This window comes from Emys orbicularis, chromosome 2 (assembly GCF_028017835.1).
Source record: "Emys orbicularis isolate rEmyOrb1 chromosome 2, rEmyOrb1.hap1, whole genome shotgun sequence".
NCBI classification, from domain to species: domain Eukaryota; kingdom Metazoa; phylum Chordata; order Testudines; family Emydidae; genus Emys; species Emys orbicularis.
In genome coordinates this window covers 9,250,769-9,265,233 of record NC_088684.1, presented here as the reverse complement: position 1 = coordinate 9,265,233, position 14,465 = coordinate 9,250,769, and the positions used below count along the sequence as shown (strand labels likewise).

The following is a 14,465-nucleotide window of genomic DNA, read 5'->3' as shown; positions in this document are numbered from 1 at the left end:
CTATAGAAGGGCAAAGTGGTTCCAGTGTATGAACAGCAAGCAGCACAATAGCAATGCAGCAGACTCACTCCAAGTCTAATGTGTCGTGGGCGCTTTGTTTTCATAGAATCATAGAATATCCGGGTTGGAAGGGACCTCAGGAGGTCATCTAGTCCAACCCACCTGCTCAAAGCAGGACCAATCCCCAGACAGATTTTTACCCCAGATTTTTGCCTAAGATCCCTAAATGGCCCCCTCAAGGATTGAACTCACAACCCTGGGTTTAGCAGGCCAATGCTCAAACCACTGAGCTATCCCCCAATATTTTTGCCAGTATCTGTTTTAAACAAATGGTGGCAGTGGGGCAAGAACCAGTCTCAGGCGCGTCCCCGTTGGGAATGACCATTCGGCTGAAGAAATGGAAGCGGAGACTTCAAGGGCAACAACGCTCCTCCCTACCATGCCCCCATATGTGCACCTACCCCTCCGGGGACGTTGGGATCTGCCTTTCCAGCCAGCAGCAGCCGGATGATCTCCTCCTTCGAGTGGGCAGCAGCCACATGTAAAGCATTTCGGCCATTCTGGAAGGGGTCGGAGAAAGAGCAGTTAGCAACACGCCTTAAAAACCTCAGCAGCAGCAGCTGACATCACCAGCGTAGTTTCAACTGCTCAGTCCTGCTGGGATGGGTTTCCTCTCTCAACCAACAGGTGCTGAAAGGCACCAGATGGGCAGCCCACCAGCATGAAGAGCTCTGTTTATCCACTGAAAAGGCTCAGTATAGAGACATCTTTCCTACCCAGCTCTGCTAACCTGCCTCAACACTGGCCTGGAGGGACCATCTGTCACGCTGTGTCCGTGCGTCAACCTTGAATGGTCTCTTGCAACATGTGTTAACTCCTTGTGCTTAAGTCTGTTCCACCTTGTGTTTAGCTGTGAAACCTTCCCTGGACCTGAAGAAGAGCTCTGTGTAGCTTGAAAGCTGGTCCCTCTCACCATCAAAAGTTGGTCCAATCACAGGTATTACCTCACCCACCTTGACTGTCTCTCTAGGCATTTATGTCGCAGTCATCACTGTGATATCTGAGCACCTGACATTGTACCTCAGGATGGAAGGGTAGTTTAGTCTCCACCCCTATGCAGGGAGGGCAAGTATTGAAGTCTCTACCAATTAGGGGGCCAGTTGAGGATCACAAATTGTGCAGTGGGGACACCTGTCAACAGGGAATAAGCCAGAGAGCTCCAAGCTCAAACAGTTGGCAGATGGAAACTAGTTTGGGTCAGTTCTGACCTGGGACAGATTTCAACCACCTAGAGGCTTACGTCCTGAGCCCTACTTACAAAAAAACCAACCTGCAATGCATGCTTACTGAGAGCCTCCCAGTTTTCATAGCCATCACCAGAACTGCATTAAAACCCTAAGTTACAGGTCCAGGAACTCTCTACAGTGGTTTAGCCAGCCAAGCATCTCAGTTGTTAACAGTGATATCAGACTCCCAGAGATATTAGTTCCATAACTGGCAATTCTACCAATAGAGTTGATGCCAATCAATGTCCTGAATACAATGCCCTCCCCCCGCAACAAAACAACAAAAACCCAATCCCAACCCACAGTCTCTCCACATGGATGATTTAGAAATCACCAATCACAGCTATTGCTACTAAAAATAATTAGCTGGTGGCCAACCAGCTAACAGAGGGGAAAATCTCTTTGATGGAAAACTATATCAAGAACTGAGCTACTAGGCAAAGATCATCTGGGCAAATCGCCACACTGCAATAAATAAATAATAAAAATACGTCGCCCTTTTATACCATCCTTCACCCAAGGATCTCCAAGGCCCCGGAATTTAGCAAATCACTTAAGCATTAAGACCCATTGAAGGCAGCGAGATTGAAGCACACGCTTGAGTGCTTTGCTGAATCGGGGCCTATGCACTCAAGCATTCACTGATTTAGCCTATGAGAACAATGAATACAAAGATTGCAAGCATAAAAGATGATTTGTTCTGTTTCTAACCTACCCAAGATTCTAGGTAGTCCGATGGCCCCTCCTTGTTGCTTAGCTAAAGAAAATGGATTCAAAACCACTTTTCTAATGTATGGGCTTTATTAACCACCTCCAATAGCTAATAACTAATACAATCACAAAACACATCATCAGATAACTACCTCTAAACTTACTTAACATTCCCTGTCTAGCTCACAATGGGACAACCAAAGAGAAAAGAAATTCACCAGACAACCGTCACATGAATATCAAATAAATCAATGCTCCTCATCCCAAATCTACCAAATATCCTGAGACGATGGCCATTTTTGTTTATTGCTGTTGCCAACCCCCAAATTAAAATACCGTATTAAGGTCACTGAATTACTTACAAAATAAAGGGTCTGGGCCAACAGTCTACATAAGCGCAAGGGTTTCAGATCTCATCGTCCAATCGGAGCATTTCCTAGATCCTCAGACCATGGGAGCCATCCAATCCCTGTATCTGCCAAATGTAGGGCTTGTCTTCACTACGGGCTAAATCGGAGCCTCTGCGATTCACGCAGCGGCATCGATTCAGTGGGTCTGGTGAAGACTCAATAAGTCGATGGGCGAGCGCTCTCCTGTCGACTTAATTAATCCACCTCAATGAGAGGCGGAAGCTATGTCAATGGGAGAGCGTCTCCCATCGACATAGACCGGTGTAGGTACCGCCTGACATCGACGTAAGCGACATCGACATAAGTTACGTAACTTACGCACCTTAACTAGCGTAACTGACATCGACTTACAGGATAAGTGTAGACAAGGCCTCAGTATTAAGCGTTTTGTCCCTCCGCTGGCCTCCTGGCTGCCTGGAGCTTGACTCTTCTCTCCTTAATATAGTAAAGTTTTGTAATTGCAGCTGCAATACGAGAGCCAGGGAAGTCAGGCTCTCTCTCAGCTTGAGGAGCCAGGGTTGTTCAAAACAGCCTGGCAGGGAACCATTAGGTCTCCTCAATGGAAAGGACAACTTTGCTGCATTAGGTTTGCAGGGCAAGCTCAGGCCCTTGGGATGAATCTGCACTGACTAACAACAACAACATCTAACACTTATACAGGGCGTTTCATCCCTAGATCTCAAAGCGCTGTACTAAAGAAGTCAGTATCATGACCCCCATTTACAGATGGGGAAACTGAGGCACTGAGAGGTTAAAGTAGCATGCCCAACGTCGCCCAGCAGACCAGTGGCAGAACTGGGATTAGAACCTAGGTCTGGATCCCAGTTCAGTGCTCTGAGCAATATGCCAGGCACGAGAAGGCGTTTTCTATATACTCAAAGGCAGAGTGTGACAGAAAAATGGCCTATTAATCCTCATCCTCAGGACTCCCAAAATCATCTCTCTCTCCCTCCCTCTGAACAGGACACAGCCTTAACTGTCTCCATAGCCTCCCACTGCTTTCCCCCAGTGCAAGCATTCACTGGAAAAAAACCATCTTCCCTGAGGGAGCTTCACTTTTTCTTCTAGCCTCCTCCTTCTCTGCCACCAGCCCCTTTGCCTGCTCCCACCACCAGCCAACTCTGGGCTAGCCTCAGGAGCTGTGCCCTGCCTGCACGTTGCTGCTCCCAGACCCAGGGGAAGGTGAGAACCAGGCACCGAGACAGCCAGGTCAGGAAATTCAATCTAGACAAATGTAAAGTACTATATGAGGCAGGAAACATCAGCTACAGAGCTGCAGTGCGGGGAATATCGAGCTGGGCAGTAGTACTGCTGAAAAAGTTCTGGGGGTTCTAGTGGATCACAGATTGAAACATGAGCCAAGAATGCAATGCAATTGCAAAAAAGGTGACTATCACCTGGGGATGTATTAGCAGGAGTGCCGTGTGTAAGACATGGGCAGTAGCTGCCCCGCTCCACTCGGCGCTGATGAGGCCTCAGCTGGAGCACTGTGTCCAATTCTGGGTGTCGCATTTTAAGAAAGATGTGGACAAAGTGGAGAGTCCAGAGGAGAGCAGCACAAAAGATAAAAAAGTTTATAAAACCTGACCAATGAGAAGGGCCCTGATAACAGTCTTCAAATACGTTAAGGGCTGTTATAAAGAGGATGGTGATCAATTGCTCTCCATTCAAGGTAGGACAAAGAAATAATGGGCTTGGGCTGCAGCAAGGGAGATTTAGGTTAAATATTAGGAAAAACTTTCTAACTATAAAAGGAGTTAAGCTCTGGAAGAGGCTTCAAAAGGAGGTTGTGGAATCCCCGTCATTGGAGGTTTTTAAGAACATGTTGGACAGACACCAGTTGGGGATGATCTAGGTTTCCTTGGTCCTGCCTCAGTGCAGGAGGCTGGACTGGATGACTTCTTGAGGTCCCTTCCAGCCCGACGTTTCTCTGATTCTATGTCAGGAATGGGGCAATGGGAAGTTGAGTGGTTCTGGGTGGGAAAGGTGGTGACAGAGAGAGGGAGCAAACGGAGAGCAGGGAAAGCAAGGAGAAACTGAGGGAGACACTCCAGGAATAACCTCATGTAATGCCCAGTGGCTGAGGACGGCTAGGGGACCACCTGGAGCAGTAGTCAAGTGTGCGTGGGTGCTGGGGTAGTTGGGCTGTTGATTGGGATCAGAAGCAGACTGGGGCAATGGTCAGAGTTCTCACAGCGGTCAGTAGCTGGAAGATCCAGTCTGAGGGGCAGGGTCAGTGGGTTGGGAAGGGGAAGTCAGGCAAGTCAGCAGGGGCAACAACGTAGGGTCAGGGGAGGCAGTCTAGTCAGCAGGCAACGGTCTGTTGCTCAGACAGCTTCCTCTTCCTGTTGGAGCCTTTATATGGTCCAGGTACCCAATGAGAGTGCTGCCTGTCCATCCAATCATGGCTGTGGTCGGTAGGCCTTTAGCACTAAGGTTGTTGAGGAGGAGTAGCGGGTTCAGTGCACTACCGTACTCCAGCCACTAGGGTTGTTGCCTAAGGACCTGGCAGGCCTGGGCTCAATAATGGGGCCCTTAGTAGGGGGAGCCCCGATCCTCAGGCTGGCCCAGGGGAACCTTGGCTCTGAAGTGAGCCTCTGCTTCCTACTCCACAGGGCTGGCTGCATTTTGTTGTCTACTGGCGAGTGGCCAAGGACTAGCACAACTCTGGGCAGTAAAAGCATGTTGGCTGCCTTTATTTATTATGTATATTATGATAGCACCTAAGAACCAGCGCCCCCTGGCTCTAGGGGCTGCACAATCACAGAACAGATAGACATTCCCCACCCAAGAGAGCTTACAGTCTAAATGGACAACTATAGAGAACAGGTGGAGACAGGCAGACAGATGAGGGAAATAATGAGACCATAGTGGCTGGCATGACGGGCAGCGATCTCAGCACAGCAGTGGCCTAACTGTCAAGTGCTTTGTAGGCCTCACAGGCAAAGGGGTGATATGGTCAAAGCAACAAACTGGGAAAAGGATCTTTGTGACAGGCATTTGAGTGTCCTCACGGCCAAGGCCCTCCCTGGCCTGTCCCCACCCTACCCATCATCTCTCATGAGATTTGTGACGGCCAGAGGGGAGGATGTCGCCGTAGACGAGTCGTAAGATGAGGAGGGCCTAGACAATGGCTCTAGCTGTGTGGACAGAGAGGAAAGGCTGGACCCTAGACATGTGATGCAGAAAGAAGCATGAGGAATTAGACATGGCCTGGATGTGAGGCCCTAGACAGAGAAGAGCTGAAGAGGACGTCCAGGTTACAGGCCTGAATGACGACAAGGATGGGGGTATTTCTCGCAGCGACCGAGAAAGGCTTCCGACCTGGACTGTATCCAACACGACAGTTCCTGTAGTCTGTTGCCATCAGCCCTCCCTTAGACCTCCCATCCTACAAGAAATGGCTCTTGACACACCCCTCCCCTACCAAGGCTGTGTAAACCTCAAGAGAAATCTCCTTCCAAGGCAGCACTTAAGGCTGGACTGTGAGATTTACTGTTGCTGCAAAAGCAACCGCTCGCAGGCCTGTTGTGGCACTTGAAGGTCCTCGTGGCAGAAGAAATGCCTCCAATGCGTCTTCCTGACGAACGACAGCTCCGTGCTGCTGCAGTAATAATCTTGTCATTAGGCATGAAGGACTCTCGCCGGAGCAGCTTTGAATGATCGCTCGGGCTGATACTGACAAACGTCAGCTGAGAGGGGATTTGTCTAGCTGCTCTCTGCTCAACAGGCTGTGACGTTATTACACAGAGATCAAGCTTGGTAAACGCTTGCCGTTATTCTTCAACCTGGTGCTAGATCTGCCTGAGTGAGGCACAGCATGTCATTTCCCTGACATACACCTCGTCTCTCTGTCCCTGCAATAGCTCAGGGCAGGGAGACGCCTATTTATTACGCACTCACATCTCTCTGACATTTTTATTTCTGAGCTTGTTTATTGGCGGCTGCATTGTCCAGTGGATAGAGCACAGGTCTGGGAGTCAGGAGTTCTGATTCTCTAGTCCCCGCTCTGCTACTGACCTGCTAGGCGTTCCTGTGCAAGTCACTTCGCTTTCCCCTTCCCACCCTTTGTCTGTCTTGTCAACACACAAACTTGCAGCAATTTTGATTTAAGAACACTGTACTTCAGTTTTGCTTATGGTTCCTAATGGATTTTAATTGAACTCAACTGACCCTAGTTGGACTGCTATAGGAGTGTCCAGGAAGCCTTTTGCACCTCACTTTAAAATCACACTTAAATTAATCTGGTGTAACTCTGTATGTGGACAAGCTCTTCAGTTATAAGCTTCTTGGGGCAGGAACTGGCTCTGACTACATACGCTTGTACAGCCCCAAGCACACTGAGGTCCTAGTTGAGGTTGTGGTCACTAGGTAGCACGTTATAAAAGATTAATAATTTCTGTTTTCCACAAGTATTCAAACGTTAATCTGTGTTGCCAAGTTGCAATTGGTCAGATAAAGTCACATGATATTATTTCTGCTCCATGACTGGCTCCTCAAGGCATTTCAAGAGCACTTCCAGGAAAGCTCACTCCTGGTCCGGGGTGGGGCGGGATGGGAAAGGGTGGCCTTGCAGTTACCTCACTCGCAGACCAGTCCCCTGGCCAGTGGCTGTTGGGAGCGTGTGCTGACATGGCCGATGACAGGGGATCACACCCCACGTCCAGCAGGACACATAACTAGGGCAAAGTCTGCCATGACCTGGGCCAGAGCGGTAAAGCTATTTGGACACCTACAGATGCCTAGCGGGAGATGCCCAGGCACTTTTGAAAATACCTCTAGGCAGCTGTGACAATTGGGGTCCAGACACACCAGGGGGAGAACAGGGGGGCTGAACCCCAAAGAATATGCAATTGAATCAACTGATTGTACACACTATTCCTGTACTATAAAAGTGTATCGGGTAAGGTCTTTTAGGAAAGCCGGTGACACACGGGTGATTAATGTAATTGGGAAGTGAGTCTATTTACATTATATGAGGAACTCTGGACGCTCACTGATATTATGCTTTAAAGTCTGGGACCAAACAAAGGGAGGAACAGGTTTTCACCCAGAGACGATGGAAGGCAGCTATCTGCCAGCCCCCAATGGAAATAAAGCATTATGGAATCAAAACAATGGAAGCCCAATTAACATGAATCAGCAGGGGGATGTGAAGGGAAAAACAGCAGATCGACTTGACTCTAGGGACAAAACAATGTGTTTTGGGCAACATGAGCAGAAGCAAAAAACCATTTCGGTCTCCATCACTGAGGGGACGCTAGGCTACAGCACGCGTCGAGCCTGGGACAGTTGGGTGCCCTGGTTTGGAGACTAGGGATTGTGATCGATAAGGAAACTGCTTAGGCAACGGTTGCAACTTGCTAGAATTAAGTTTGAGTCACTAGAAAGCACATTTTGTTGGTTTTATTTGTAACCTTTCCTCTCTCTTTCCCTCTTCTGTGGGAGCCCTTCAACCTATGTTCTGTGTTAGCCACCCTGTGTTTATTTTCTTACCAACCCATCTCAGTGCTATGCATGAAAGTGAAGGGTAACATCCACAGCCGAACTCTCAGGCTGGTGTGAGCTCTGGCTCTTTGGAGGCAGCGAACTGGGTAGCCTCTGTGAGGGCCCAGTGACAGGGGCTGGACAACGCAGAGGGGACGGCTTGGCGGAGACTCCAGACTGGAAGGGTTGTAGGCGTCACACTACAAGGAGCAACCAGGCTGATGAAATCCAGGGTGAGGTCACTGCGCTAGTAGCAGGCTTCTGGTGGCAGGGCCCTGAGCCAAAGCTTCCCAGCACAGAAGCACCCAGGGTAACAGAGCAGGTGGAGACACAACCCCTTACTGGTCTGGGTGGACCTCCAAAGCGTCACACCACCCATCCACATCTTTAGGTGCTTAAATACCTTAGAAACAAAGGGCAAGACTTTCAATGTCCACCGGCTTGCCAAACCATAGCACCCTCTCCCTCTGAGCCGGTGAACTGCAGGCTTTTCACAAAAACATTTGAAAAACGAAATACCCAAAACATTATCAGACATGATCTGGGCTTAAAAAGACACAGACACCCCACCGCTGTGGAGGGGAGTCCCATGTAACAAATTGCAGAGCCACGCAATATTTATCATGGACCCTTACCTCGTCCCCTCCCCAGCATGTCTACAGATGTACACAGATGTTTGTTTCTGTGCACAAATACATAACAAATAAAGGCCAGTGCCTTGGACCAGATGACCTCCAGCTGGCACAAGCTGCCAGACTCTTTAATCATAGGTTTTAGAGATGAAAATGACCTATTGCTTACTCACATCTCTGCTACTACAGGATTATTCCCATCACAAACATGCCTCCCTGCTCCATCCAGTCCAGTCCTAGATGTTTCATACCATGGAGTTTTCCTTAGGAGATTCTTCCAACGCCTAATTTACCTTAACGCTAGGAAACTTTTCCTGATGTTCCTCACACACTTTCCTAAGCTCAGGTTCAGTCCCTTGCTCTTTGCCATAAACAATTCCTCTCCCTCCTCCATGTCTGTTTCATTCACATGACGTCAGATGAAAGGCTGGGTTTATTGTTAAGGCACTGGGGAGGTTCTCAGAAAACATGGGTTCAAATCCCAACTCTGCCACAAGCTCACAGTGTGCCCTTGGGCAAGTCATTTAATCTCTCCAGGCCTCAGTTCCCCACCTCTAAAATGGGGATTGCAATTCTTCCTTTGTCATGCCTATGTAGCTACTCAGCTCGCTGAGCAGGGACCGTCTCTCACTAGGGGTTTGTACAGCACCCAGGACAATGGAGCCCTGACCTCACTTTGGTGCTACTGTAATACAAACAATGAATGAGAATACTATCAGCAGACAGTTATCAGATCCCCTCCAAGTGGTCATGTAGCCGATAACTCCATACTATACGGAGTCCTTTAACATGAGTCTCTCTCTCCTTGCTCCACTTATTCCCATCAGGGCTCTAGACAGCTGGATAGTAAGTGGTCTCTTACCTTAGTTTGGTCTGAAAGATTCACTCCCAGCTCCAGCAACCTCTCAACAATGGACAGCCTGTTCTCTCTCACCGCGATCATGAAGGGGGTCAGGCCCGACTCCTGGAGGAGACAAGACAGGCATTGCTGACTGAGTACCTAGATGTCTGAGGTTGGCCCACACAGGTGCCCGTGTCATCACGGGCTATTGCTGCTCATTTCTTCCTTAGAAAGGTCACCTTTCAGGCAACCCCGACTTCAGCACCTGATCCCAGCTGCCATGCAGGTGCATGGGGAGGGAGGCTAAGATCTCAGGTAGCAAGGGTCCAGCCCACACTGTGCTGTCTAAACACGGTCAATTACCCTCAAAACCCACCTTCCGAGATCTTTCCAAGAGGTGAAAATGGAACGACTCAAACACAATTCTTTTCGGCCCAGTTTGAGATTAGAGCCGAGTCGATCAGGACTGTAAGAACAGCTGGGTGTGTCCTTTCCCAGGCATGGCGTTTCATTAGATTGCAGCTGTTTTAGGGCTGGAACAGCTCAGCCATGCTGTCCCCTCCTGAGGGAGCACTCTGCCTCAGGCCTGCCTCATGTGTCTCTGGGGGCTTTTCTTTTCTTAAGCCAGGTCTGTAAACCCTGTGTGACCCAAAGCACCCCTGTATTCACGCCCCACACACTACTGTAATAATTAGGGTGACCAGATGTCCCGTTTTTAAAGGGACAGTCCCGTTTTTGGGGACTTTTTCTTATATAAGCGCCTATTACCCCACACCCCCCGTCCCGTTTTTTCACAGTTGCTATCTGGTCACCCTAGTAATAATCTTTGTACGAAATATGCCTTGTGAGGTGTCAACTGAAAACTAACAACGCACTAGTGAATAATATCATGGTGAAGAGTAGGTAGCAACATTAGATATAAAGTTATGAATTCCCCTGTACGATGGTATTAGCACATGTTCAAAACCAGACAGCCCTGCCTAGGCAAAAGTTTTTAAAGCAGGTCTAGCATAAACAAAGGGATGTGTGTTTACCCCAATTTACATATAAGTAGCAAACAGGATCATCAAGGCAGCAGGGGGAGGAGATGGTAGGAAACAGAATAATTTGCATTTCAGCAAACATAAATGGGGGAAGAAAGGGCACAGAGCCTCCTTCACCACCAGACTCCATGTTGCTTTCCTCACTGCTTGAATAAACTTTACTTTGAGGTGTAACCTTCAGAAGACTCCAAGGTTCACCAGACTATCAAAGAAAGGGCCAGAGAATCCCATGTTTTCTCTTTCACCTAAGAAGACAAAGGCACCTGTGCTGTTATGCCTCTGGAAGAGATCCTGAGCAAGGCGAGGGTCCATCACCATCTTGCAGGCGTCGAAGGCCATCTTGCCAAATCCTGGAACCCAAACTTGCTAGATTAAGTTTGAGACTTTTAGAGGCGTGTTTTCACTTTCAGTTGCTGGTAACCATTTCTAACTTTCTCTCTCATACTTGAATTCACTTAAAACCCAATCTTCTTTTGTTCATAAACTTGTTTTGCTGTTAATCTAAACCAACAGCATTGTGTTTGTACTCCAGTGGGTGTCAACTCCAGTTAATGTGGCCAACTGGGGTGTTGTGTCTGGTTAGAGGAGCAAATGAATCATATTATTTCTCTGAACTGTCCTGAAGAAGGGTGGGCATTACAGAGCAATTGTTTGGGGACAATTCAGGACTGGGAGTGTGTTGGGGGTCACTCTGCAAGTAGTAACCAAGGCTGCTGGAAGCTGCAGACAGGCTGCTGGGATCAGAACCGCTGTACCAGGGCGGTCTAGCACACAGGTCCTCAGGGTGTGACCTGCATGCTTATCGGCTGGCTGTGAGTGGCTCAGGTTGGGAGTTCCAAGAGCAAAGCAGTGTGAGGCACCCAAGGTTACAGGGCAGGCAGTGACACTCAGAAAACCAGGTTGATAAAGATTAAATGCAAGCCCAACGCTCTTGACCCTGAATGGCTAAATGCCCTCTACAGGTAGTGGCACCTGTTAGCAACATGGGTTCAAGACTCCAGCACTTTTCCATGCTCTGTGGCTCAGACAGTGCATCTCAGCACATGTGGAGCACTCCAACAGACAGCCCCCTTTGGACAGGATGGTCATAGAATAGAACATCAGGGTTGGAAGGGACCTCAGGAGGTCATCTAGTCCAACCCCCTGCTCAAAGCAGGACCAATCCCCAACTAAATCATCCCAGCCAGGGCTTTGTCAAGCCTGACCTTAAAAATCTCTAAGGAAGGAGATTCCACCACCTCCCTAGGTAACCCATTCCAGTGCTTCACCACCCTCCTAGTGAAAAAGTTTTTCCTAATATCCAACCTAAACCTCCTCTACTGCAACTTGAGACCATTACTCCTTGTTCTGTCATCTGCTACCACTGAGAACAGTCTAGATCCATCCTCTTTGGAACCCCCTTTCAGGTAGTTGAAAGCAGCTATTAAATCCCCCCTCACTCTTCTCTTCTGCAGACTAAACAATCCCAGTTCCCTCAGCCTCTCCTTATAAGTCATGTGCCCCAGCCCCCTAATCATTTTTGTTGCCCTCCATTGGACTCTTTCCAATTTTTCCACATCCTTCTTGTAGTGTGGGGCCCAAAACTGGAGACAGTACTCCAGATGAGGCCTCACCAATGTCAAATAGAGGGGAATGATCACGTCCCTCGATCTGCTGGCAATGCCCCTACTTATACAGCCCAAAATGCCGTTAGCCTTCTTGGCAACAAGGGCACACTGTCGACTCATATCCAGCTTCTCGTCCACTGTAACCTCTAGGTCCTTTTCTGCAGAACTGCTGCCTAGCCATTCGGTCCCTAGTCTGTAGCAGTGCATGGGATTCTTCCGTCCTAAGTGTAGGACTCTGCACTTGTCCTTGTTGAACCTCATCAGATTAAATCCACAAATGCTATCCAATTAAATGGTTCCTACTCCTCTGTCTGTACTGAAGGCTGGTTTTGTGGCTAAGTCTCTGGATTAGGGCTCTGTAAATCTGAGTTCAATCCCTGGCTCTCAATCAGACATTGTGTGTGACTTCGGGCAAGTCACCTCACCGCTCTTCACCTGGGTTCTCCATTTCTAACCGGGGCGGCAACGCTTCCTTTATCTGCCGTGTCTATTTAGATGGGAAACTCTTCCAGGCAGGGACCGCCTCACTATGTGTTTGCACAGCGCCTCGCACAATGGAGCCGGGATCTCCATGGCGGTCCTGCTATTGTAATGCACACAATAGTAGTGAAACCATTGGCTGAAACATCCCTGTTCTTAACGCGGAGAAGCCATTCAGTGCGAACCACAACTGGGAAGGAGAATGGGAGCAGGGTCGTCAGTTCATGCTGGTAATACAGGATTTACCCGCCTGTTCCAGCTAGTGGAATACTCTGCCTCCAGCAGAGGTGAATACAAGATGATGCAGACAGAGGCAAACCACTGCTCCCAAGGCACCTGGCCATTTATGCAGTGGAAAGAACCATGATTAGCCCCGGTGACTCCAGCCTCACTGCCTTCCCCCGCTCCCCCCCCCCCCCCCAAATCATCATAGCACCATTTATTCTTTTGTATCTGTCATAACACAAGCCGACGCTAAAACAGCTTCCTGGTTGTTGGCTACTTACTTGGTCAGTCTGGGAGATGGCCAGGTCCCCCTTGTCCATGCCTCTCAGGGTCTGCTCCAGGGTGATCCACTCCCCTTTGGTGGCCAGCTGCAGCACTCTGCTGCCAGATGCGAACAATCCTGGGGGGCTCAGAGATGAACTGTTCTCGGACATTTTCCTTCTCTTCCCCCAAATCAGATTCTTTTCAAGGTCAATCCTTGCACCGCTCCTTGTAGGGAATCATATTTCTTCTCTCCTCCGCTGTGCTGGGAGAAGCCGTCTCAGGCAGTGACCGATGTCAATTTCTCTTTCTTTTGCTCTCTCTTGGTAGGAGGTGAGGGCAGCAGATTGCCCCCCCCCTTCCCCCTATTCTCTATTGATTCAGACTCTTCCAATCAGAGGGGCCTTTCAGCTCAGGCTCTGGTTAAACTTTTCTAACTCCTCCTTTGTGTCCCGGTTACCTTGACATCAGTCTCCTGCAGGGGGGTGAGGTGGGGGTTGGGTTTTCTGCCCGTTAAAAAGCTGCCTTTATCGATTTTCCTACAGGAGCTTAATTCAGTCAAGTTCACAGGCCTGGGGCATGAAAAATGCAACTCATTCTAATGAGGATTGCGTAACATCGCCATCCTACAGTGAGCCAGATTTGAAGAATTACTGCCGCTGCTTGGCCTTTCTTGCTCAAGACAGGCCCAACAAGATGTCACCCTCCAAGAGCTGAACTTGCCCACATGCACTTGGGTTCAGAGTCAAGGGTTTTAAGCCATTTCCCGCCAACCATTTTCTTGGGCATTTTTTGTTGAAAAAGCCGCCATGATCCCAAGTGATCTAACAGCAGCAGATTCTCCCAGGCCTTATAATTCCAATGGGGGGAGGCAGGAATTCAGGCCATAGGACTAGAAAGGACATCCTGTGTCAGGCAACCCCGCCACATAAACTTGTTAATAAACGTATCCAGCTCCATTATAAAACTAGTTAGAAAAGCGTATCCATGTTCACAGCCGTTGCGGGCAGTAAATGCTGAGTGCAGTTTGCAGTCGATCAATATCTTTTTCACACCTCCCTTCTTTGCTTATGGCAAGTAGATCCGCTTTGCCTCCCTCCAAAGGGACAGAGAGAGGGCCCTGCCAAGCGAGACAGGAGCTGCTGTCTGACCTGCCATGATGAGCGGCATGTTTCTGGGCAGTTAGCCCAGGACATGCTGCATATATCTATTAGTAGTTATCTGTCCGTGGCAGCAGCCACATTTACCAGGTGCTTTCCAGACATACAAGGGATGGTCCCTGCCTGGAGGAGCTCATGATATAAGGATGTGGAGATCTGGGAAGGGGAAGAATAAAAAGAATTTTCGATACGAGTCAAGAGGCAGCACTAGCTTTCCGGCCGCGTTACAGATAAACCAAGCATGGCATAGTGGGATTGGGGGGGAGGAGGGGAAGGGTGGATGGGTTAAACCCATGAGAACATTTGGCAAGGCAGGCAGCAG

General features: G+C 48.9%; 1 protein-coding gene across 1 annotated transcript in view; it reads right to left on the bottom strand.

The window, feature by feature from the left end:
* The window catches only part of LOC135875240 (serine/threonine-protein phosphatase 6 regulatory ankyrin repeat subunit B-like), an 81,378-nt gene extending 68,222 nt beyond the window's left edge, over nucleotides 1–13,156 (bottom strand). Inside the window, exons 1-3 of the mRNA XM_065400241.1 lie at nucleotides 13,004–13,156; nucleotides 9,389–9,490; nucleotides 462–560 (exon numbers count right to left, since the gene is read on the bottom strand). Coding sequence (XP_065256313.1) covers nucleotides 462–560; nucleotides 9,389–9,490; nucleotides 13,004–13,156 — 354 coding nt within the window. The remainder of the gene's footprint in view (nucleotides 1–461; nucleotides 561–9,388; nucleotides 9,491–13,003) is intronic.
* Nucleotides 13,157–14,465: the final 1,309 nt, after the last annotated feature.